At 42.0% G+C, this 26,574-nt stretch overlaps 1 protein-coding gene across 1 annotated transcript; it reads left to right on the forward strand.

The window, feature by feature from the left end:
* Window positions 1-658: 658 nt before the first annotated feature.
* Window positions 659-25,823, forward strand: LOC140945417 (uncharacterized). The gene is made up of 6 exons (XM_073394444.1): window positions 659-1,486; window positions 1,592-2,255; window positions 8,314-8,777; window positions 9,146-9,214; window positions 25,321-25,699; window positions 25,807-25,823. The coding sequence occupies exons 1-6, from the start codon at window positions 659-661 to the stop codon at window positions 25,821-25,823; spliced, it is 2,421 nt and encodes an 806-aa protein (XP_073250545.1).
* Window positions 25,824-26,574: the final 751 nt, after the last annotated feature.

Genomic DNA, 26,574 nt, shown 5'->3' on the forward strand with positions numbered 1-26,574 from the left:
ACCGCCCTACAGAGCGAGAGAGATAGAGAGTAGCCGGGTAGGAGAGAACCCTGGGAGCGAGGTTGTAATTCACACTGAGAGTATTTACTATTAACAGGCCGTCGCACCTGTCAACTTAATGGAAAGAATTAAATGGCTTTACAACAAATGATTGATGAGAAAAAGTCATGTTTTCATTTTTTTAGGTGATTTTGTTGCCTTTGAAGATTTCTCGCATCTGGGGACAAACCATCTGCATTTGTAAAGCATTGGTGATGACAGAAAATTTGTCTAAGACAACTTTTTTGCTAGTGCAGATAGGCCCTTGGTCAATGCCAGCTGGTTGTGAGGAGTTGGCCAGGGGACTCAAGCCAATCACAAACGGAGAAATATATTTTGACTAAAATAATTGATAATAATGAATAACGTTGTCTTGCAAAGATGTTTAATTTACATGTTTACACACTTTCTGAAACTTAAGATTTTTTTTCTTTTTGGTCTTTAAAGTTCACCTAAGATACTTAAGATTTTTTTTCTTTTTGGTCTTTAAAGTTCACCTAAGATACACTGTCAGGGGTCAGATCAATAAATAACGTTTGTTTTCTAATTACTACTTTTATTATTTTCATTTTAGATTACAAAGAAAGGACAACAATACTTTTATTTAATAATTTGAAACATGGAGGATTATTCCAGTGCAAAATTAATAGCCTATGTTGAAGTTAGAGGTGGAGACGTTAGTTTGGATCTAAGTGGAAAAGGACTCTCCAGGATACCTGATGCAGTCACTGAACTGACTGAAGTGGAGAAACTCAAACTGGATAACAATAACCTGACTGAATTACCAACAAGTATTAACAAGCTAAAAAATCTTGTCAGACTCCACTTGTATAGCAACAGACTCACAGAACTACCTGCTGAAATTGGTGATTTGAAGGAGCTGAGGAGGCTGGATGTAAGTCACAACCAGTTGGTTAGTTTACCTATCAGTATACAGAAGCTGAACCAGCTTGAGGAGCTGCACTTGTCTGGTAACAAACTTACAGAACTTCCTTCTGAGATTGTTGACTTAAAGAAGCTGAGGAGCCTGGATGTGAGTTCTAACCAGTTGGTTAGTTTACCTACCAGTATACAGAAGCTGAACCAGCTTAGGAGGTTGTACTTGAATAATAACAAACTTACAGAACTGCCTTCTGAGATTGGTGACTTAAAGGAGCTAAGAAGGCTGGATGCGAGGCACAACCATTTGGGTTTGTTACCTACTAGTATACAGAAGCTGAACCAGCTTGAGGAGCTGCACTTGTCTGGTAACATACTTACAGAGCTTCCTTCTGAGATTGGTGACTTAAAGGAGCTGAGGAGGCTGGTTGTGAGTTACAACCAGCTAATTAGTTTACCCACCAGTATACAGAAGCTGAACCAGCTTAAGGTGCTGTTTTTGTCTTGTAACAAACTTACGGAACTGCCTTCTGAGACTGGTGACTTAAAGGAGCTAAGAAGCCTATATGTAAGTGACAACCAGTTGGTTAGTTTACCTACCAGTATACAGAAGCTGAACCAGCTTGAGATTCTGCACTTGTTTGGTAACAAACTTACAGAACTTCCTTCTGAGATTGGTGACTTAAAGGAGCTGAGGAGGCTGGATGTGAGTAACAACCAGTTGGTTAGTTTACCTACCAGTATACAGAAGCTGAACCAACTTAAGGTGTTGTTTTTGTCTTGTAACAAACTTACGGAACTGCCTTCTGGGACTGGTGACTTAAAGGAGCTAAGAAGTCTATATGTAAGTGACAACCAGTTGGTTAGTTTACCTACCAGTATACAGAAGCTGAACCAGCTTGAGAGTCTGTACTTGTTTGGTAACAAACTTACAGAACTTCCTTCTGAGATTGGTGACTTAGAGGAGCTGAGGAGTCTGGTTGTGAGTTACAACCAGCTAATTAGTTTACCCACCAGTATACAGAAGCTGAACCAGCTTAAGGTGCTGTTTTTGTCTGGTAACAAACTTACGGAACTGCCTTCTGAGACTGGTGACTTAAAGGAGCTAAGAAGCCTATATGTAAGTGACAACCAGTTGGTTAGTTTACCTACCAGTATACAGAAGCTGAACCAGCTTGAGATTCTGTATTTGTTTGGTAACAAACTTACAGAACTTCCTTCTGAGATTGGTAACTTAAAGGAGCTGAGGCTGTATGTGAGTGGTAATCCTTTATCTATGGATGCAATACATGTTCTAGAGATGAACAAAAAGGGAATGACCAGTTCGGTTATTACAGGTGGGTGTGAGAATAATTTTCAATGAAATTGTCATCAATAAGACAGTCTTTAGAAATTTGTGGTACTTTTATTATTTATAGATGGAAAATATTTCAATTTAAGTAGTGCCATTATTTTTATCTTTGTTTTTAATAAGGCTCGAGCAAAATTGAAAATAACCAAACGAAACCTTCCTTCATACTTTGTGTAGTTAGTTGTTAATAGTTTCAGATGAAACTACTCACTGTGGCATTTGCTTGACTGCTATCAAGAACCTGCGCTGAGCATCAGTGGGAAAAAGTTTGGGCCGAATTTTTGAAACAAATATATGTAGTTAAAATTATTTTTACTTCATATGAACATACCATCCTTTCTCGCAACAAAAACGTTATCAGTTTTTCTACACGCCCCTCCCCCCCCGCCCACTGATGACCTTTGTTCATTGTCATTTACGAGAGGAAGGGAAAATGTTTTTTAACAAGGCTAAAGGAGACATTTATGAGCAAAAGTTGTAACAATGTAAATATTTTACCCGATAGCTTTTTGCATGGCAAGCAAATTTCAGAGGATTACTTCGAGTCGTTTTGTCCTTTCAGCAACAGAGAGAAAACTAAGTTTTGAATCGTCTGACATTCAGGCTAATGAAAATGTAGATTTGAGAAATTGTTAATTCTTTTGTGCAACTGTTTTTCGCCGTTTACCCGTTTACTTAAACGGTTAAAAAACAATGTATCTTTCTTTTAATGTCATTGGGGCGATATTATGCGAGAGTCCATTAACAGTTTGTACTTCAACAGTCAGTTATCGAGTAGAATGACGATTTAACAGGCCTCGTGTGGTTAGCGGTTAATTTACGCAAATAACTGTCCCCAGATAACTTAGCAGGATGTAATATGTTTTCCAGCAAAAGAGACTACTTCGAATAGACCATTTAGCAATTACTCAGGGGCACCCAACGACGGTTTCCTTCCACATACATGTACAGTGAAAACACTTTCTAGGCTATCCAGAGTACTTTTATATCTTTAGAAATGCATTGCAATCGGCGCTACAGAATTTGAATCTGTTCGGTCTAGCCTGCGTGGCAGGCGCAGAAAGGGGAGGGGGAGGGAGAAAAGCGCGTAAGCGAGGAAAAGGGAAGGGAGCCCCTTACCAACTCTCCTCAATCCCCCTTCCCTTTTTCCATTCCTCCCTATCCCCTACCTTTTTCGAAGCCTACTACGCAGGTTAGTTCGGTCATCCTAGGGCAACTTAAGTCTTTTCGAAATTACAGGGGCTTCAGTATTATTTTCCCGACAATTTTGGGTGCAATTTTAAGTTGTACGAAAGTAAGAATTTCTCTTGGGTTTGAAATGTGATGGACCATCTCATTTTCGAATCCGGAAATTTTAGGTGTCCTTTTTCTACGAAAAATTGCTTACCCTGGGGAGTGAAATGCGCGAAATTAAACTTTACAAAATCGTAGGGAATTTATTAGATAAGCCGCTTCGAAAATTGTAAATGAATGGAGTGGTCATCTAGAAAGTTTTAGCCTTCCCTTCCTTAAGCTATAGAAAATTTTAGGCAATTTTTGCTTCTCCGAACAGATATTTTACAGAAAACAGTCATTGGGTGACCTTGATTATTGAATGAGGGTGAGTATGATGTGAAGAAGTTTGCAGATCGACGAGGATTTTAGGTGGATAACAGCCTCCGAAATCTGCATAATTCTTCACATCATATGAAAGCCGCTTCTAATTTTGGGCTGACGTAACGTACAAATGTCAAGGGCAGATGCAGTTATTTTGAATGTAACAACTCCTTCTGTGGCACCCACCGCGGATTTCAAGTTACGGGGATACTCGAATGCGGACAAAAATCAACCCCCCCCCCCCCCGCCAAAAAAAAAAAAAAAAAAAAAAAAAACCAAAAGAGACCTTGTACCCGGATACCGGCACCGTACCCGAATTCTAGCGTGGGAATGCTTGAAAAGAGTTCACATTAGTGCCCAGCGAGTACTGCACTTTGGCACCAAGTGTGAACGCTGCATTACTTTTCCCCGTACAACAAAGGAAATAGGACACGTCTGCCGGCACGCAGGCTATTTGTTCCATTGATGTCGAATTCCGATTTTAATGAAACAGAACAATTGTTGTGTCGGCATAAAAGCTGAAGGTTTCTGGTATGCTGTATACGTACTAGACATACAGACATGTTCAGGTTTATCCTAATTTATCTTATCATTGCATCTTAAGTTCCGCAAGGAGTAATGAGTATGCCTTCCTTCGAACAAACTGCTGCAACTGGAATAATTTCAAAAGCTAGCAAAGATAAAGAAGTGGTTGAGACAGTGTTACCTGTGAAAGCCGCTAAAGAAGAGGTTGTAGTAGAGCCTGAAGATGAAACTGAAGTTGAAGACAATACTTATGTCGGAGAAAGCAGAAGTGTCATTACAGAGTAAATACTGTTTGAATTAAAATTCAGTGGAACCTCTTGACGACGGCAACGGCAGCCAAAAGTTACGTACAAAGTACATTTGTGCAAAGGTACCTCTGAGGCGTTGCTTGTCGACCTCTGCTGAGTCATTTTTCATCATCATCAAGTGCCATCTGCTAGTAGTAGGTCGGCTATCATGGATTTCTAGCTGTTCCGAGTCGTTTTTAACGCGTCGATAAAAGGAGCCCTGTGGATAACAAGCTTGAACATTTTACCCAAAAAGAGAGAAATTGACTTAGATATGCTACACTTTAAAAAAAAAAAGTGGCAGTGAAACATTCTTGTTCTGCTGCGCGAGATCAGATACCGTGACGTCTCGTTTTCGATAGTTTTCCTTTTTCATCCTTCCACACCAGTGATCGGGGAAATCGACCTTTCCTCTCCGGAAAGCGTTATTATAAAAGTTACGTTTTAGTGAGTGTTTAATTCTGATATGAGTTATAGCTGTAGACGGAAGACTAATTCCACGAAAAAAGATGCTTTTTTCAAAGAGCCGAAAAAGGCGTCTGCTCTCGCAGGCTTGGATAAGTGTGGACTGGGCCTAATGTTTTTAATGTCTTTAATAATATACACGAAAAAATTACTCAATTCTGATTGGCTGAGAAAGGAGTGCAGTTCTTCTGTAACACGAGTGCAAATTACAAATGGTTTCTGATTGTCTGAAAAGACGAAAGAAACCAACAAGAACCAATCAGATTAGAGCTGTTTTAACAACAAAATTCAAGAAAATGGCGATGGTTTTCAGCAGACAACGACGGGATTTAATTTTGTACGCAAAAGAACAATAGAAAAGTTAAACAAAATATTCCAAAAACCCGAACACAGTAAAAAGTAGGTCTTTCTGGCTAAATGTATTGAAAATACGTTGCTAAGAGAAAACGATACCGTCAACAAAATCGAGGAAAATGAACGGTTGCAACCACACGAAAACCATGACAGTTACACTTTTCAGGCATTTAAATGAACAAGGATACAAGTTTTCCATGATAACAACAGGGATTTCAAGTCACGCACGTTATTTGTTGGAGGCGAAAGGTGTCCCATTTGCTCTCTTTGAGTCTTTTAGCGAAGACCTCTATTAAAAAATCCATGCGATGGTCTGTTTTTTCCTACCTCAGGAGCAAACGAAACCGAAAATTTAAACATCTGGTCCAAACTAAACCATTGGGCGAAAATACCATAACTAAAATAATGAAAGTATCCGCAGCTGGTACTAGCCTTAAACAAAGTGAGAAAAAAGTTTACGAATCATAGTTGTGCAAGAAAAACAACAGTCAGGAAGGTGAAGAAAGCAAAGATTGTAAGTTCAGAACATATCACCAATGTCCAAGCCACAGAGGTATAAATTTCCCTAACGACTACGATGAAGCCGACGAAGAAGAGCTACGATGACTCTTGCAGTAGGCCAAATGAAATAATGAAAACCCCAGCGCTGAGAAAAAGCAAATATTTGCTCCTGCAGGGATTTCGCCCAGAAGGCGAAATCCCGAGGAGGCACTCTAGTAACTCGCGTGTATATTAAGGAAAGTACTTACAGTTGAAATATACAGTCATACAGTCAATATAGAAAAAATCTCGATTTGCTTGAACAGGGGCCGCGAGAAATCGGTAGGTAATGGTGACGTTTCTATTGTTTGCGCCCGTAAGTACGAAATGGTTAGGATGACGTAAAGACGGAACATCCCCAAGGGACCTCTTAGGTAGATTTTGTGACATTTATTGTGCAGTCATACTTCGACACTCTTTTGCGTTACGTGTTATCAGTGACATTCTGTGGAGCAGTTGTTTCAGTGAAAGTTATGGACCAAAATTTTAACGACACTCGTTAAGCGCAGAAGAAGTTATAAGGTGTGTATATATGAACACTTGGAGAGTTTGCCAGAGTTCACAAATCTTTCATTGGAAACCTTGCCAGACAGTCTTTCTCTCTCTTTGACCGGAATAAGACTCAGCCCCAAACAAGCAAGACGAGTGAACAACGGCTAGCTTCTCACCAGCACAACGATGGACGATTACAGAAATTCGCCGACAATCAAATTCTGTGCTGACTTATTCCCTGCTCACAGTACTGCTATAAAGTTTAAAATAAGACTAGAATGCGCGAGTGTGAATTGATCAAACGTCCCTTTTAATTTCTAAAGCCTCCATTCCGGCAAATAAAATGAACTGAATGTAAAAAGTGAAAGAGAAATAGCGAAAAATTTAACTTCTAATTAAGTCTTTTCTTATGGTTTAGAATAAACTATTCTCGAAACTGAGAAGGTTTTGATCAAAGCTGTGTAAATCGACCTGAAACTGCGCATGGAACCTTGCGTTTCCTGTATTTATCTCACCTATTGTATGGAATATGTATGAGAATCTTCATTATGAATCGGTTTATTTCAAAGAGCTACACAACGAGCAAGAATGCTATTGACCGACAATATACAGAGCGGGGGCAGCTGTGGTGTCAACTATTACTAGTATATTAATACTGGCAGTTTCCGACATCGCAACAACTGTGGCTCCGCTCAACCCATCGATGGCAGCGTCGGAAGAAAACAAATTGCTTCCTTCATTTTCGGGTTTGAAATCTCAAAAAATTTCTCCATGAATCCAGCTATGATGGGGTCTCAGAAACAGACAATGATGAACAGTCGTTAAAAAACCTTAGCAAGTGTCTTTCATCTTTGGCTGCTCGAAGCGTTCTCCTGATTTCAAAACGGCAGTATACTTCTTGTAAACGCTTCTTGTAAACGCTGAGCTCTCATAATCGAGGATGAATTTGAAAACACTTACTTTTGCTGATTATTGTAAACCGATCTTTAACAGGCTGGTGACCATATAAAATCAATCCTTGCACATTTCCAAGTTCTTAGCTTGGATGATTTTGAAAGCGTTGGTCTTGAAAAAGTTTGAATTTGACGAAGGTAGTGGTCTGTTTCAACCAATCAGTTGAATAAACTAAAAACGCGCGCGATGTCAAAATTAATTTTTTTGTTGTTGTTGTAGTTATGTGTTCGTGTATATTATTAATAAGAAATCACATGATTTTTCACTTGCAATTTGGAATAAATAAGCACTTGTAAATTTTTCAAGACCCCAAAGTGTTGGTCTTTGAAAAATTTACTCGTGCTTATTTATTCCAAATTGCACGAGAAATCATGTGATTACCTATACTCAGGCTAATACTAATACTAACACTAACACTTATACTAATACTAATATTAGAGGTTGTTTCCTGTAGACTTCTCGAGACATTTTCCCTTGCACGATATTTGCGTATTCCGCTCAACACCCTTTCCATATTCTGTCTAAATATTTTTCTATTTATTTATTTAACTTAGTTGCCTTCCTTGAGAGCTGTATAGTTCTTTCAGGCATTTTGTTCGCAGATCTGTAGATTATTGATTCGGGAAAATTCGATATTGAATCGAATGGGATGGCAAGAGTACATCTCTGAACACTGCTTTATCCTCCTTTCTTTTATATTTGGCTAAACCTTTTCTCGCAATGACGTCACTGTGACATCCCATCCAAACGAATCCAGATAAAATCGTAGGGAGTATGGAAATTTTTTATCTCCTTGATTGAAAATGTATTGAAATTATTTTATCGTTTTAGTTCCAAGCGAGATCATAGCACGAGGACCAAGAGCGCAGATTGCGTATGAAAATGCTTTGAAGACAGGAAAAGTGAATGTGTACCGAGCCCGAATTATGCTGATAGGTCAAGATCGCTCGGGAAAGACAAGTTTGAAGAAATCCTTCTTAGGTCTGCCATTTGACCCTGACGAAGATAGTACTGACGGAATTGAAGTTGACCCATCCAAATTCGAAGTCCATATCGATCAAGTAAAGAACTGGAAACGCACGGATGAAAAGCTAGGTGTGTCTCAGTTCGCTTCCAAACTTGCAAAGATGGCGGCTAGAAATATCCAGAAAGATGAGGACGAAAAAGAAGAAGGTGAGGAAAACAATTATGAGGAGAACAATATAGACGAAGATGACGAGGACAAGGACAAAGAAGAAGAAGAAGCAAAGGTGGATCGAGTTCTAGACACAAACAAACAGACAGAAATGGGTCAGGTAGGTGATCGAAAAGAAACCCAAATTGAAACAAACAAACAATAAAAGCATGCAAATAGAATATCTCGTACCGTAACATACCACTAGCCTCCTCCGCAGGCAACTCCTATTATAACGGTTCCCTCACCGTTCACTCCCCACTCTCACGCTTGGTCTCTGAAACAGGACTGTGAAGCCTTCGGAGGAGGCTAACATACCACATAATCAAAATTCGCTGGCAAGTGCAAATTAGCTACTGTGGACTAGCACGGGAATCATCAAAGCCCTTCTGGATTATTATTGCATCTTTTATATGTGTAAATAAAAAAGCAAATATACAGTTATAAAAGTACTTTTGTTTTGATTTATTATATTTACTAACCTTGTAGTTTGGTTTTGACGCTCCTGGAGAACCTCAGGTGTTAAAGCAAGCAGTGGTAAACACACAAATGAATCAGGTCAGTTTGGTTGTAGCCTTACTAATAATGTAAAGATTCAGATAAGTTGGGTTTCAGTTTTACATTTCACTAACCTTTCCAGAATCTATAGGAAAATAACTTCACTGAGATAAGTCTTTAGAAAGGGCAGGAGGAAAGAAGGAAATTTTGGTGCTTTTGCAGATCCAGTTTTTGTTTTTATGCGATTTTCTAGACAGGAGAACTTGTTTCTCCTGTTCTGGGGAAGGTTTAACTAAGTTATAAGGCTTCCTTTTATCAAGACGTTCGTCTAACACGTCAGTACATAAGGGCGAAACAGGCGCCCTAGCTTCAGGGTATTAACGCTCTGCTAGAAAAAAACACTCGCCTACCTGAGACAACTTTCTGTTTGCTTTTAAACCGTTCACACATGAAGCGCCCGTAGCCACCTGGTTGGACCTCATACCACTTGTGACGTCATCCGTTTTAACGGTCATAGACAACTGTGGTACCTAACTTGTGCAGGAGAAAGAAATCTTTCAAATCATACTCGAACAAGCACGTTTCAGTCAAATGGGCAAGAGAAACACAACAACAACAGCAACACGCAATACAGTTGACCGTTGAATTCCAATGAAAATCGCCCTTTACTTTCACGATCCTGGGGGATCTTACGGAAACTTTTTCTACCGAAATGAAGCCTTGTCAATTCCCAGCAAAGGGAAAAAGACGGGGAAGGAAAGGGAAAATGCGGGAAGGAGAGGAAGCGAAGGATGAGGAGGCGGTGTCGCTTTTTGCCTTCTGTGCGTGTAAGAACGTTGGAAGTTGTGATTGTGCTTGACGAACCAAAGCCAGCGTGGTGCTCGACTGGTTAACAACGTTCCGGGTAGTTTTGGTTCTTTTTGTTCGGTGGTGACCTGAAAAAGGCTCGACTAGCTTTTAACGGCGTTTTGTTTTAGGTTTAAGGTCACAGCTGATTTTGAAGGTCCAAAGACGAGACTGGAACAGGTGTAACAATAGAGCATTTCTCTTTCAAGCTCTCACAGCGTACTGTAAGGCTTTCAGTTTTTGAGGATTTAAACTGAGATGATGACTTCACGCAGTACGTCGGGTTGTAAATCTGATCTCAAGGCGTCTCAGTTGAAGTCTCAAGTCACTAGAATAGCTTATTTCATGATTCACACCTTTTCGTTTGTTATTCAACAACTTTTATTTAACGTACAAATCTCTTGATGACCTAGCAGGGAAGAGTGGGGCTGATGAATTGAATTCATAACTATTAATTAGGGATTTCTCTGTATAAATCCCTCGTTTGAGGGATTTATACAGATAAATCCCTCGACTGAGGGATTTTATACAAACAAACCCAAAAGCGAAAACGATAATGGAAATAAATTCTCATAATAGTTCTCGTTGCAATTAATTGCAATGCAACTTTGCTGTTTCTGACGACATAAAATTCCTCCTTTAGACCAACAATTTAAGAGCGACGGTCAGGAAATATCGACCATCGAGTGGCAAGAGTTGAAAAATCGATTTCCTTCGTTTCTTGCCCATACACAGCTTTTAGGTAGATAAGTAATCTGATGTAAGTTGTTCTCGCAAAAAGTCTTTTATTTTCGAGAAAAGTAAGAATATCAGTTTTCGTTGTCGGAGTCTCAAAATGGCCGTATTTTCAAACCGAAATTTGCCAACATCAACTCTCCTCGCATTCGCAAATAAAGCTGCAAGGGGAAATTTGGACACTTTCCATCAACAGAACAACTCTTCTTCTTTCACTAGAAGATACTTTCAAAGCAATATCAAGACTCGTTGAACTAACATAATTCAAAAACGAAGAACAGGTTTTAACGGTGACAAAAACTTTAATTTAGTAGTTGTTTTCTGCGGCATTATTCTTCATGTCGTATAACTCCAAATTTTCCCAGTCCTCGTTTATTCACACATTTAGACATTCAACTAAAGCATACCTGAGAATTGGCTTGGGTTCTTTAAGTCAGCCTCCAAACGAAAGCATCGAAGTCCGGTAAATATAGTAAATCGTGACCAAAATAACTTATTTAACGGCTCCAAGTTTCCTCCATTGTAATGTAACAAGACGAAATATCTTCCTGTTCCGTCATCCTTAGCGAATTACCATTGTTAAGGTCCCTATTTTTCGATAAAAAGTGAGTACCAGAATGCTAGCGCGTTTGATTTTTTCTTTTTCAAAATACCGGTCGTACTGTCGTCATCGAAAATGTTACTCCTTCAAGAATTGCGTTGTGTTACTACGCACGCCGTGATCCGTGACTGTCATTTTGACCGCTCCGTCTCTTCGAACGTACGTTATGTCACGTGCAGTCACGGAACAGATTGTCACGCAGAGTCGCCGGCTGGTAGAGTTCACTGTTTCAAAATGGCTAAAATTTATGGTCGACCATTTGTTTCAAAACAAGAAGACGCCCGAAGGCGTTTACGCGGGATGTGTTGGTGTAAGAAAGAATTACCGTTATGTTGAACGGCAATGGAAAATTGAGTAGTGCATGCAACAAATGTGTGCAGGAGAGACGGAGATGTTCTGTTAAGGACTAATACACTAGAAGATGAGTTACACACAAGGGTTCCTTTGCTACTCAAAACAAAACTTACATCAATATTACCACCATATATGTTAAGAGTATGGGATAGTTCACTAAAATTTGCATTCCTTTACTAATGTCCTCAAAAAAGGCACTTCCACATTCAACAATAACATGTAATGTATCATACTTCCAATAACTACAGGGCTGCAAGGCTGTGCTCTAGGGAAGATTTCAGAGAGCCCTTTGGGCTCCCCAAGCATTTTTAGCTGGGGTGCCCGGGCCTCCAAGTTGGTCGCCCAAATTAATAAATCAATGAGCTGTTAGTTAATTATTAAAAACTAAACAAATTATTTTCTTAACAAGTCAAGCAGAATTTTGTGAATTTTTTTTCATGAAAAATCACATCCCTTTGACCTCCTGAGCGTGCGAAAAAAAAAACTCGCATGTTTTCATATGAAAGTAACTTTTCGTGCCATGAGAAACATGGGCAACGCCACCGAATATTTCATGTTTTTTAAATGGAAAAGTAAGATTCTGGTCTGTTTATGTATTTTTTATAAAAAAGAAAATTGGGGTAAAAAATAAGGGCACTATTCTTTTTACTAATCATTTTGATTTAGGTTGAAAAGAAAATTTGCTTATTAAGATTGACTGAGATCCCGTGGTGCTTTCCAGGAAAACTGTTATGATTTCAACGAAACCGCGGTGCCCCTCCCGGGGGGTTACGTGGGGTAATTTTTGCTGCGTATGTGCCGCTGGCCTCTCAGAGCCCCTAGACCCCATATTATTCACTCTTGGGCAAATATGTAATTTTTGCGATCCCAACTTAGTCACTTTCTATTTATTTATCTACCTTATCAATCCTTTAAATAGGTCATCAAAAAATGAATTGACCCATTTTTTGATAAATTGTCAGAATGAAGAGCACTTTACTTTTCACCTACAGCACAAATATCCTGGTACGTTTGCTAACCATAAATATGAACAACTCTCTTACCCCAAAAATCCGAAAATGTGCGGCCCCATTCTAGTAACTCTTTTGAAAATGCAACCCCATTATAGTCAATCCAGTCGTGAAAATGCGACCCCATCCACCGGCATTTCTCACCATTAGCCTCTTATAAGGAAGTGCCCCTCCCCCCCCGGGCCGCCCCAAAACTATTCTCTCTTTTAAATAGATCATCTTGTTGTAAAGTCGTCGTTTACGCGCATAAACGGAAGTATTTTCTTTCTATATTATCGGTGAAATGTTCAGGGCAAATGTGGATTCGGTTAGCTTTCGCGTATTTAGGGACTTGTCAGAAATTAGCAGGGGGGGGAAGGGGGGTGGGAATTTTAAATTTGGGTTCGGAAATTAGGTGACCCATCCCTGCAATGGACGTGAAATTTGCTAACCCTCCCCTTGAGCTTAGCCTAAAATATCATGACCCTCCCCACCTTACAGAATTGAAAGAAAAATGTTCCAGGCTCTTAAATGTTCCAGGTGCTCTTAAAGTATTCCAAGCCAACAAGAAAAAAAAAAGGAAACAAAAGCAAAATAAAACGAAAGCAAAAAAAGCTAGGACAAAAAGAATGGAAGTAAACTGCAAAAGAGTTATTGAAACCATTGCACCTCAGCAAGAGTGGCATGATGTTACAGAGCCTATTGGTCCATTATCTCTTCATTATGAAGGAATAAGTGGGCTCCTCAAAACATAAAGGCCATATATCCAATATGCCTTTGAGAAGGGATTGTTCACCAATGAATCACAGGAAATTATCAAGCAATATCTACGCTTCAACTTAAATGAAAATCATGATGATGATGAAAGTGATTGTATCATGATGATGAAAGTGATTGTATCAATGCTCATGACATAAATGATGATGATCAAGATGCTCACACCAGCATTGATGGTAATGCGGAAGACAGTGATGAAAAGGATAGCCGAAACTCTAATAACATTAATAACATTATTCATAATAAAAATGCAGGATAAAAATGCAATAAGACTCTATGGCATTGTTATAAATGAAAAATAGATGTTTGTTTAATTCTTGCCATAGTACTTCACAGTCTATATCCATAATGTTCCATTCTTCTTTTTTTTTCTTTTTTTTAATCAAATAAAGAACTTCCTTTTTTTTTCTGTGGGTGAACCTCTACATGATCATGGGCATATATTTGCATGACCCTCCCCTTTTTAACGGCAGATTTTTCATGACCCCTCCCTTTTCGGAGTCTCAAAAAGTTGTGACCCTCCCTCTGTTTCCACCCCCCCCTCCCCCCCTGCTAATTTCTGACAAGTCCCTTATTTTTAGTACGTGATACGTAATGCCTTGTCACGACACGAAAGACAATGCGGGATTTTATAGATTTATACCCCCTTTATACCCGATTCTAGAACAATCACAATAATAGTCGTCTCTTTTCTTTTTTATACATCGTATTTTACTGGAATAACAATCTTAGTTATGTTTTAGCTTCGCAGACACAGCAGTAAAAATATTTAACTAACAGAAAAGACCGACTCCCGTGCTTATTCAGCGATTTTTCCAAAAAAAAAAAAAACTATTGTTTTGCGTCGCCTACCGTACTTTACGCCTGTCAGAGCAAAAGTAACAATTTGTTTAGAAAAACTAACTGATGAATCATCCTAATTTTGAAGGCAAAATTTCAATGTTACTATCACTGTGCAGCTTGTCACGTTCATAGTCAAGGATTATGTTACATGTGAATTCACGTGAAACGACCTTTGAACATCAATACAACGCGTGCCTGCTGCCCGATTTAACAACATTTTCTTAAAGCTTTTTGATAGACATGCTACTTATTGCTACTTAAAAGTCGACTTCAAGAGTTTCGTAGCGAGCTGAGCGTTCTTTTTAAGCCGTGAAGCCACCGAGCGAGCTACGATTTCGCAAGTAATAAATTCTAGACATTCTTAGCTGTTTGACTGTAAATCAACATAAAAAAGAAACCAACACCAGCAAGTCGCCCGGCTGGGCCACCTAGACGATATTTTCAGTCGCCGGAGGCCAAGTCTTACCGTGCGCCGTTAGATCTAGTGCACAGCCTTCACTCGTCGTCCTCCTAGAGCTACGCTGTAATCTTACTTTTCCCTTCTTTGTTTTCTGCTTGTGCAATCCAACCTGACTTACACGTGATTCGAAGTTGCAGCCAATAAAAATCACACAATTTTTCCGGGACGGGCTCGGGATACGGGAAAGTTAAAAAAACAAGGCAATTTTTGACTCCCAAGACGACGAAAGGAATGCGCTACCGAATTTTTAACGCTGGCTGACGACGTCATCCCGCGTAATTATGACACGATATACGTGCGGTTTTTTCCCACGTATACTTGCAATCATTCCTGCTACACGATATACGTGCGTTTTTTGTCACGTATACTTGCGTTTTATTCCCAAGAATATGACCATTTTCTTACAAACGCGCATAAAACAAGCACGTGGTATGTGGGGTCACAGAAGGTCGTCGTATAAGATGCACCGAATTATACCGTCAGCAAAAAAACCCCTTCATGTACGATGGGGCTGAAAAGTAACTTCAGTTTGAATCAAGCATGGCCGCAATGGCCGCGTTAATTTCGAGCAAGATTTGGTTCTTATTCATTGCCCTTACAGTAGTGGTGGTTGTTGCCTCCCCGACAACGGATTTGTTGGAATCCGTGGATTGTCTCTTGAGAGACTGTGTACGCTATTTCACAAATGCTGACCGAAACAACGATCGATTCAGTTAGAAATTAGCGTCCGACAGGCGAAACACGACTCATAAGCTCTTGATAATGTGAAACATGACCTTGAGAGTCTGCTTGAACAGATTGGTTTTTCTTCTTTTCTCTCTCGCGCGCGAATTATCACCTTTCGCCTCCAAGAACACGTTCCGCGCCACTACGTTGTTATTGCGTTACTTTCAGCGGTATCTAGCGCGCGCATGCGCCCGTGGATCATCTTTGTAATTCCATGCGGTTCTCGTTCGGTCTTCAGTAAACCCTCGTTAAGACACAGTTTGTTCCTTATTGGCGTGGTGGCAGCGGCTTTTACCCACGTACGGTGGACCCTAACACAAGTGTGGTCGTCTGGAACCTGTGACCCTTATTTTCACGAAGTGCGAAGATCAACAAATCAACGTGAATTCGCCGTAACCGCTCGTGTAGGAAAACCAACATGGCCGCCGCTCCCAGGGCGCCTAAACAATGGTAGCTTACGAAAAACGAGACCATCACCTCGTACGAAAGTTGGAGGCAAAACTTAGTCTACATCTTATCCCTAGACAAGAACTTTGTCCCATTTTTAGAGGCCACGTGGCAAAAACAAACCGCCGCCAACCCTCGAAGAGGCCTTACGAATGATGGCACGTCTATACCTGAGGCACAACGACTTACTGCCGCTCAGAAAAATGCCCACCTGGATCTTCTGCTCGGACAGATTGCCAATTTTTGCCCCGTGATCTCCAGGAACTCCATAGTAAAGCACTCTACCTCTCTGAATGACATTTGGCAGAAAATTCGCCAGCATTTTGGGTTCCAGTCCTCCGGAGCCCATTTCCTCGACCTTGCAAGCATCAGCCTTCAAACTGCTGAGCGACCAGAGGACTTATTCCAACGCCTCATGGCCTTCTTCGAAGACAACCTCCTTGCAGTTAATGGTGGCTTAACCCACCACGGTGAGCAGGTGACCGCAGATGAAGATCTTTCCCCATCGCTCGAGAACACTATAGTAGTTCTGTGGCTGCAGCTGATCCACCCTGGCCTACCATTACTGGTAAAGCAGAAGTATGGTTCTGAGTTGCGTAACAAGACCCTTGCCTCACTCAAGCCAGAGATCTCACAAGCACTTAATTCCCTCCTTGATGAACTACGCTCCATAGAGGACACCAAAGCCATGCGTATTAGCAATGTCAACCCCAGACGCACCTCTAATGGCGGACAGGGCCAACCACGCCGCCGTCCATTTGTATCTTGTATTCTCTGCAAAACCGTTGGACGCCCTCACAACACCCATGATCTAATGGAGTGCCGTTACCTGCCTGATCGTGACAGGAGACCATTGGCCCGCTCACGTCTTATAAACGACGATCCTGATGAGTTTGCGACCGGCGACTGTGGCCCTTATGATGATAGTTGCGATCATGCCCTCCCGCCTGAGCACAGTGATGTACCTACTGCACCTACTGCACTCCGTGTCAGCATCATTCAATCACCTGTTCTCAACACCTTTTACCACGAGCACCCCGTGCAGCTCACCCTTGATACTGGCGCCACGTCTAACATGGTTCGTGCCTCGGCCGCTAAGTTATATGGCCTACCTGTTACCCCAGCTTCTCAGATGGCCCGCCAAGCCGATGGAGTTACCCCTATGGATGTGGTGGGTGAAGTGCATTGCACTCTCACTCGTGGACAGCAAGCATTTGAACTAGACGCCCTAGTTGTTCGCCAACTCGATGTTGACATTTTAGCGGGAAACCCCTTCCTGGCCCGAAACGACATCGGCATCCGTCCTGCCAGGCGCCAAATTGTAATCTGCGGGTCTGACGTAATCCACTATGGTACTGCTTCCAAACACACTACTCAACCAGCTGTGCGACGCACCCAGTCCTTTCTCCTACGCAACCCGCAACGCACAGTTATACTGCCAGGAGAATACGTTCAACTTGACACCCCTTGTGATTCTGACCCAGATACGTTATGGGCCCTTGAACCCCGACTAGACTGTCCATCCAACACCCCCCTCAAGGCAGAAGGAGCATGGCCCCCACCTCAACAAGTCCTCTCTGTGGACCACGCTGTACGCATAACCAATACGACTGACTCTCCTATACTTCTTCGGACCGGCGAGCAGCTGTGTCATGTAAGGCATGTTATACCTGTTGACAGCATAGACACCACATCTGCCCCTACCTCTACAGCCACTACTGCCCCTACCTGCTGCCAGCCCTTCTCCACTAATGTGATCCTTGACCCCGATGGCTGCTTAGACGAGGACATTCGCGACAAGTTCAGAGCACTGAATCTGGAGTTTGATGATGTTTTCAACCCCACTATCTCGAAATATAACGGCGCTAGCGGTACCATTGAAGCTGTTGTCAACATTGGTCCCACACTCCCCCCTCAGCGTAAAGGCAGACTCCCACAGTACAACAGAAGCACCCTTGAGGAATTGCAAGCCAAATTTGACGAGCTCGAAGTGGCTGGTGTGTTTGCCAGACCTGAACAGGTGAACGTACACGTTGAGTACTTGAATACCTCCTTCCTTGTTAAGAAACCCAATGGGGGTAGCAGACTTGTGACATCCTTCGGCGAAGTTGCCCAGTATAGCAAGCCCCAGCCTTCTCTAATGCCTAACGTCGATGGTGTACTGCGTGAAATTGGGAAGTGGGAGTATATAGTTATCTCGGACTTGTTAAAGTCGTTCTATCAAATTCCACTGGCTCACTCTTCCATGAAGTACTGTGGGGTAGCCACACCCTTTAAAGGCATCCGTGTGTATACCCGCTCTGCTATGGGCATGCCTGGGTCGGAAACATGCCTCGAGGAGCTAATGTCTCGAGTTCTGGGTGACCTAATTCAAGAGGGTTGTGTTGCCAAAATTGCTGATGACCTGTACGTTGGTGGGAGCAACCCTACAGATGTCCTTCATAATTGGCGGCGCGTTCTTTCCTTGCTTCAACGCAACAATCTTCGTCTCTCCGCGCCCAAAACACTCATCTGTCCCAGAAAGGCCACCGTGTTGGGTTGGGTATGGTCTAATGGCACCCTACAGGCTAGCCCCCACAAGTTAGCCGCATTATCCTCTGTTGACCCTCCTACTACTGTTCAAGGCCTACGATCTTTCGTTGGTGCATACAAGGTGCTCAGCCGAGTACTCCCTAAGTTCGCTGAATTGCTGGACCCCTTGGATCAGGCCACCGCTGGAAAGGAATCTCGAGAAAGACTAGTGTGGTCCGATGAGTTACTCCTGTCTTTCAAGTCCGCCCAACATGCCTTGGAAAACCACAAGACCATCACAATCCCCCAACCCCGCGACGCTTTGTGGATCGTGACAGACGGTTCTGTGAAGAATAGAGGCATCGCAGCCACACTCTACACCCACCGGAACGGTAAACTGCTGTTGGCTGGTTTTTTCAGCGCGAAACTGCGAAAGCATCAAGTGACCTGGCTACCGTGTGAGATCGAAGCTCTGGCCATAGCTTCCTCCATCAAGCACTTCGCCCCTTACATTATCCAGTCATCCCATACAACCGAAGTTCTGACGGACAGTAGGCCTTGTGTCCAAGCCTACGATAAGCTTAGGAGAGGAGAGTTCTCAGCCAGCTCCAGAGTTACCACCTTCCTGTCTACAGTCAGCCGCTATTCTGTCCATGTGCGCCACATTGCAGGTGTTGAAAACCTCCCCTCAGACTTCGCCAGCAGACACCCAAGAGAATGCTTGGACTCCAGCTGTCAGATTTGTCGCTTTATTGCGGAGTTGGAAGATTCTGTTGTGCGCAGCATCTCCGTGAGCGAAGTCCTAGAGGGTTCTGTTCGAATGCCCTTCACCAGCCGCGCCGCATGGCAAGCTACCCAGCTAAAATGCCCTCACCTCCGGCGAACCCATTCTCACCTCAGTCAAGGTACCCGACCTTCAAAGAAGGCTACCAAAATAATTGATGTCAAACGCTATCTTCAGGACGTCGTCATCGCCACTGATGGTCTTCTCGTTGTCAAAGACCACCCGCCTTTCCAGCCCCCTCGCGATCGCATTGTTGTCCCTCGCACTGTTCTTGATGGACTCCTGACAGCCCTTCACATCCGTTTCAGTCATCCTTCCAAGTACCAAACCAAGCGCCTTTTTAGCAGGTACTTCTTTGCTCTGGACCTTGACAAAGCAATTGAGACTGTCTCTTCCTGCTGTCACACCTGTCAATCTCTGAAGACTATCCCTAAACACCTGCACCCGCAGTCTTCTGCCGATGCTCCTCCTACCATTGGCGTATCATTTGCAGCTGATGTCGCTAAGCGTCATCGTCAACTGATCATGGTTCTAAGGGAAACAGTGTCTTCGTACACCGTGTCTTCCTTCATCGCGAGTGAAAAACTCGAAGACCTCCGCAATGCCATCATCATGCTCTGCTCTCAGCTCCGTTCCCTTCGCGACGGAGGGGTGATCGTCCGCGTTGATCCTGCCCCTGGCTTCTCCGCCCTTGCCAAAGACAGAGTACTCCTCTCTTATGGGATCACCCTGGAGGTTGGTAGGCCCAAAAACCCTAACAAGAATCCTGTGGCTGAGCGCGCAATCGAAGAGCTAGGCTTGGAGATCCTCAACTTGTCTCCTGAGGAAGGCCCCGTCTCTCAAACTACGCTGTCCTTAGCAACGGCCAATATGAACTCCCGCATCCGCCGTGATGGCCTCTCAGCTCTTGAGTTGTGGACGCAACGCGACCAGCTCACTGGTGCGCAGCTTCCAATTGTCGACCGCCAGATTATCCTCAGTCAAAACTTTTCCCGCCAGCAGAATCACATGCCGAGTGCTAAGTCCAAGGCCCATGGCTTTACCAAAGCCTCCATCCCCACTGTCCTTGTTGGTGACCTTGTTTTCATCAAAGGTGACAAAGACAAACTGAAAGCCCGCGACAAGTATCTTGTGATCGGCATCGATAAAGACCTTTTCTGTCAGCTCCGCAAGTTTACCAGTTCACAGTTCCGCAGTAAGGTCTACACCATTCCTATGTGTGACTGCTACCCTGTCACCCCAACTGTCCTAGCTCAGACTCCACAAGGACCCATCCGTGGCCAGACCGAATCCACTGCTTCTGACTCTGACGATGATCCTGTTCCCGTCGTCCCTTCACTAAGACCCCCTACAGTGCTTGCTTCTCCACCAGTGGATACCTATACTGTTCCGGTACACCACTCAGTGTCTCCAGCTCATTCTCAGCTACCCGCCCAGGAACACCCCCCAATTCCTGAAGTCATTATGCCTTCTCGGAGTCCTCCACAAGCTCCCCTGGACCCCTCTTTTACTGATGATGCACAGCCGCCGCCTGCTGCTGTTATCCCCACTAGGAAATCTGACCGCTCGCGGAAAGCCCCATTTTGGCACAATAAGGACTGGGACTTTGACTAATAACTCTGCCGTGTACTCTCTAGCCGTAACTACGGTCTTTACCATGAACTGCGTATTTTATTAGCTCACTCGTACCTTATCATAAGGGGGAATACACCCCACCGTTACATTCAGTTTCATATTTATTCTAGCTCTTTCATTACTTTTAGCCGTTGTTATCCTATGCGGTTTTAGTCTAGTGCTCGTATCAGTTCAGCCTATTGTTCATGTTTTATTTCTTAGTTAGGGTAGGAAAGAAGGAGGAGGCAATCACGCCACTACGTTGTTATTGCGTTACTTTCAGCGGTATCTAGCGCGCGCATGCGCCCGTGGATCATCTTTGTAATTCCATGCGGTTCTCGTTCGGCCTTCAGTAAACCCTCGTTAAGACACAGTTTGTTCCTTATTGGCGCCGAGGCTAAGCCTTCTAGTCTCGACACAGGTAACCCAGGCTCTGTGATAATACCACTGTACGGTTCCAGTTAAATTACAGTGTTTGTATGGGGTAAAAATATCATCCTAAAATTTCTAGGAAATACTAAATAAAGATCAATAAAACTTACTCTGCAGTTAATTGTTGTTGTCCTTATTGCTCCAACGAAGTTTCGTGATAATTTGCAGTAATTTGTTTAAATTCACTCTATCTCAGTGCCATTTTCGCCGACATGCTCTCATTCAACACAACTTTTTCAAAGAAATTCGAACTCCAACGGAAAATAAACATGCTAGGATCGTAGAAATAGGATAGCAGCAGATATAGAAACCAATGAAACTTTCCCAGATAGAGAAACGAATCCCACAGACTTTGACAAACTCGAAGAATATAATCCAAACAGACTGAGAATACGCTCGCCGAAACAGCCGAGCCAGATCAACGCGCGGCCAAGAAAATGAGGCCTGGGCACTGTACAAAAAAAATTCATCCCGGGAGTCCTGAGGTGACCTTTCTGGGCACCGATACATCATTTGCCCAAAGCCACCCTACCCTGCTGAAAAAATACTTAGTAGAAGGCAATTGTTCTTCCTAGCCGTACCACCCTGGCCTGTTATAAAGAGATTATGTACCTCTAGAACTATATTCAGCGCCTGGCGCTGGTCCTCAGAAAGTTTATCAAACATCGATACGGCAAGGTTATAAGGGCAAAGGAAAGAACAACGGAGGAGGATTTGCAAAACTTAAAACGAGCAAAAGATATAAGTGAATTTTGGCTCTTACCGAGGCATTTGTACAACAGGACCAAATTCAAAGAGAGGTGTATCACGATGATTCACATATTTAACCGATAGAGCGTTCACTTGTATTGACAAGAAGTCGGCGTGTTACTGCCGCATTAATCGCTAAATATGTTAATCGCGCTAGTTCTTTGTTTACTGGTGCACGTGCCTTTCACATTCGTCTCAGTTATACACTCTTTTTTTATATAAGAATATATTTTATAAGAATATCGAGGCTGAAATTTGCGAAATATTAAGAATATTTTAAGAATAAAGCTAAGGCTGAGATTTTGAAAAGGAGAGATATAATTTTGTGTGTTGAAACGTCTGTAAATACAATACAATTTTATGATTTTCACTTAACCGTATAAAATTATTCCTTTCTCTGAACGGCGAAACTGGCCAACAAAACGAAAAAACCTGCACTAGCTACAGCAAAATGTTCGACTCTAATGACAGTTCGATGAACGGTACATGTAATATATATTCATATACCCCAATAAAGTCTGAAACGGAAATGTCATAAGGTATAATTTAAGAATAATACAAGAATATTTTCAGCCTAAAATCGGCGGAAAAATAAGAATATTCAGCCTGGGCCGGAAAAACAACATTCTTATATAAAAAAAAAGAGTGTATCGCAATTCATATTCTGTCGCAATTTTCTGTATAATTTTTGACATTAGTTTGTAAGCTTCACCGTCTATTTACGATAGTTTCGCTGGAGAGTTCACAGCAACAGTATCTCAGTCATCATCTACCTTTTGTTCAACCTTGTTTTTAGCCCGCCTTGCAAGTATTTCGCGTTGTTATTTCATTAGTTTCATTACTGTTATTTGCATTCCTTAGTAAAAGAAATGGGGCGCCTTGTAACACCGCAGACTCTCCTGATTATATTAATTTTTTTTTAGCAATTTAAATTTAGGCGCGTGTGCGGGGTTTGCTCTGGCAAATAGTGTTGGCTAGGAAGAACAATCGCCTTCTACTAAGTATTTTTTCAGCAGAGTAGGGTGGCTTTGGGCAAATGATGTATCGGTGCCCAGAAAGGTCACCTCAGGACTCCCGGGATGATTTTTTTTTGTACAGTGCCCAGGCCTCATTTTCTTGGCCGCGCGTTGATCTGGCCCGGCTGCTTCGGCGAGCGTATTCTCGGTCTGTTTGTATTATATTCTTCGAGTTTGTCAAAGTCTGTGGGATTCGTTTCTCTATCTGGGAAAGTTTCATTGGTTTCTATATCTGCTGCTATCCTATTTCTACGATCCTAGCATGTTTATTTTCCGTTGGAGTTCGAATTTCTTTGAAAAAGTTGTGTTGAATGAGAGCATATCGGCGAAAATGGCACCTCGTGTTTCCTACCTTGTATATTATTATTGTAGATAGAGTGAATTAAAACGAATTACTGCAAATTATCACGAAACTTCGTTGGAGCAATAAGGACAACAACAATTAACTGCAGAGTAAGTTTTATTGATCTTTATTTAGTATTTCCTAGAAATTTTAGGATGATATTTTTACCCCATACAAACAATGTAATTTTACTGGAACCGTACAGTGGTACTATCACAGAGCCTGGGTTACCTGTGGTCTCGAAGCTTTTTATTATTTCCCTGGTATTGTCACTGACTTTAATAGCTTTCCACCTGCCTCTCTTTCCTTAGTGCTCCTCCACTTTAATTGTGATTTTCATGGTTATCTAACTCGTTCTCGTTCAACTTGCATAAAATGTCCCTCAGGTATCAATTTGCTATTAGTTATTTGGAAGGATAGCTTATGTACACAATTACCGCCGGCCTACCATGAAAATTCCTGAACTTCGATGGTGCCTTACAGATATTTCCTTCAATAACCCAAGCCAATTCCCAGGTATGTTTTAAATGAATGTCTAAATGTGTGATTTTAATAACATGAAGAAAATTTGGAGTTATACCACATGTTAAATATTGCTGTCGAAAATGAGTAACGAACTTAAGTTTTTGTTATCCTGAAAACCTATCCCTCATTTTTCAATTATTTCAGTACGACGAGCTTCGCTATAGCCCTGAAAGTATCTTCTAGTGGAAGAAAAAGAATTTTTCTGCTCATGGAAAGTGTCCAAATTTCTCCATGCGGCTTCGTTTGCGAACGCGAGGAAAGTTAATGTCAGCGAATTTCAGGTTAAAAACTACGGCAGTCTGAGACTCCGACATCGAAAACGGATCCTATAATTTTTCTCACATATAAAAGGCTTTTGGCAGGAACAATCTAGTTTAGGTTTCTTATCTACCTAAAAGCTAACTATGAACAAAAAATGAAAGAAATTGATTTTTCAACTCTTGCCACGAACTTAAGATTTTGCTCGATTTTTCCTGACCGTCGCTCTTAAACTTCGACGACGAATTTGCTGAGCCAATAATTAAGTTCGTCTCTGTCAGTGATATTAAAAATCTCAGGATTGGGGAACTGTCTCACTGTCTCCAATGACTTGGATCAAATCATTGCGTTCCTCCGCCCATTCAGACCAGACACGGACTGCCCGCGATGTGTTTATTCGTGTATTTTGCGGTATTCGAGATACCTTCCTCTTTTCAAGTTCTTCATCGTCAACAATAACAATCATTAGCTAATCATTCTACGCTCTGCTGAAGTTTTCCGTGGGTCTGTCTTTCCTTCCCATGCTAAAATTAGGTTCTAATACTTCTTGCGAAAAACAATTTTGTGTCAGAAAAAGCTCTTCGCCGCTGTCCATGAACTCCATGATAACACGAAAGCATGGACCAGCCCACTAAATAATCGAACACGCCGATAAAGTGGTCAAAACAACAACAAAGAAACCAAAAAATACAAAGCAAACTTCCTTGAGGACGCCACAAAACGTTATTCAAAACCTTGTCAAAATCTCACAATTTTGTAGATAGGTGAGGTAACATGCGGCGGGTCACCCCACCTATCAGGTAAACGTGATCAATTAAAATGAGAGATTATATGGAGAGGCGGGTTACCCCACCTAAGCGAGTCAGCTCACCTACCTGGGGTCCCCCACCTCCATGTAAAGAGGCCCTAACTCTCGTAAAAACGATTGCTTCTATCAGGAAAAAGTGCGCATGAGAATACAGTTACGGTACGGGTTGTCCCACCGTGCAGATATCAATGTTGAAATCAGTCGTGTATGTAAGGTCCTTTTCTTCTGGAAGACCTACATTGAATGAAAAGACCGTCGGTTGCATAACTCTCCAACATACATATTTTAATGCATTTGAAAAAGTTGCTTGTTACCCAGTTTATTAAACGTTTTAAAACATTTTTTAGGGCACATCCGGCAAAGACAAAAAAGATGCAAAAACGGGCATCCCAACTGAATTAAATATCAACCCTACTTTGCCTCCGAAGGAATTTACAGATCATCTTGTTCAACTTCTGAAAGGTTTAAATCTTCAGAGTGATGCCACATCAATTGAACATGACATCACCCTTGATCTCTGGGACTTCGCTGGTCAACATCTTTACTATGCGTCGTACCCAGTTTTTTTATCGACACGAGCAGTTTATATGTTGGTGTATGATCTCAGCAAAGGATTAAAGGAAACTGCTCAGCCATGTTTCCGACAAGGAACTTTGAAACTTCATCTCACTAATCCAAACAAGGAAACGAATATGGAACATTTATTATCGTGGCTAGTTTCCATCAGTAATATGCATTTATTACAACAACCAGAAGTGAATGAAGGGGAAAACCTGTCCTATGTTCGCCCTCCAGTATTCATTGTGGGAACACATGCGGATAAACCACATCAGAATATCGAGGAGATTGAATCGCAGATTCGGGGGGAGATAGTTGGGAAGGACTTCGTTTGTCACGTGATTCGCTCTTTCTTCTCGGTCGATAATACGCAAGGATCATCTGATGTGGGAGTAATCGCACTTCAGAAACGATTGATTAAAGTTTTGGGGCAGGAGCCATACATGGGTGAGGAGAGACCAGTACGGTAAGTTGAAAGAGAAATGCTGAATTGGTAACTGCGGGTCAGGCCCTAGTTGTTTAAAAGGTGGATAGCGCTATCCACTGGTTAAATCTCTGTCCACCGGATAGCGCAATTGTTTTCTCCAATATTTTTCCACTGGATAGTGATTTATCCTTTGGATAGTGCTATCCAACGTTTGAACAACCCCAGGCCTGGTGAATATTATTCCATACTGAACAGTTGAGGACTCTAAAAAGTTTAGCAGAAGCTCATAACTTTAACAAAAGGAGAGATTCGCTGAGGCATAAAATGCTAAATGGAACAGAAAATTATTGAATGGTCATTATCACGGTTGAGCGGTAGAAGGGGGCGTCTTTGGTCCGGAACACCACGGGACCCACTCGAGACACCGGGAGGTACTCCATAATAGGCCCGGACGCAGACCCCCACGGAAAAACCTAAATTTCAAAAAAAGCCAACTATAGAACGTCCATGTAAAAACTAGAAAGCTAACATTTTGTCAATGAATCAATAAATATGTTTTGACTGTAACCGAAAAAGGGAGATTTTATTAAATTGACGAATTCACTCTACTTAGAAG

Source organism: Porites lutea, chromosome 8 (assembly GCF_958299795.1).
Source record: "Porites lutea chromosome 8, jaPorLute2.1, whole genome shotgun sequence".
Classification (NCBI taxonomy): domain Eukaryota; kingdom Metazoa; phylum Cnidaria; class Anthozoa; order Scleractinia; family Poritidae; genus Porites; species Porites lutea.

Excerpts from the sequence above, each read along its gene's own strand:
- LOC140945417 (XM_073394444.1), top strand. The coding sequence starts at position 659 with ATGGAGGATTATTCCAGTGCAAAATTAATAGCCTATGTTGAAGTTAGA. Across the intron at positions 8,778-9,145 it reads AACAGACAGAAATGGGTCAG|TTTGGTTTTGACGCTCCTGG; the intron begins GTAGGTGATCGA and ends CTAACCTTGTAG. Across the intron at positions 9,215-25,320 it reads TAAACACACAAATGAATCAG|GGCACATCCGGCAAAGACAA; the intron begins GTCAGTTTGGTT and ends AACATTTTTTAG.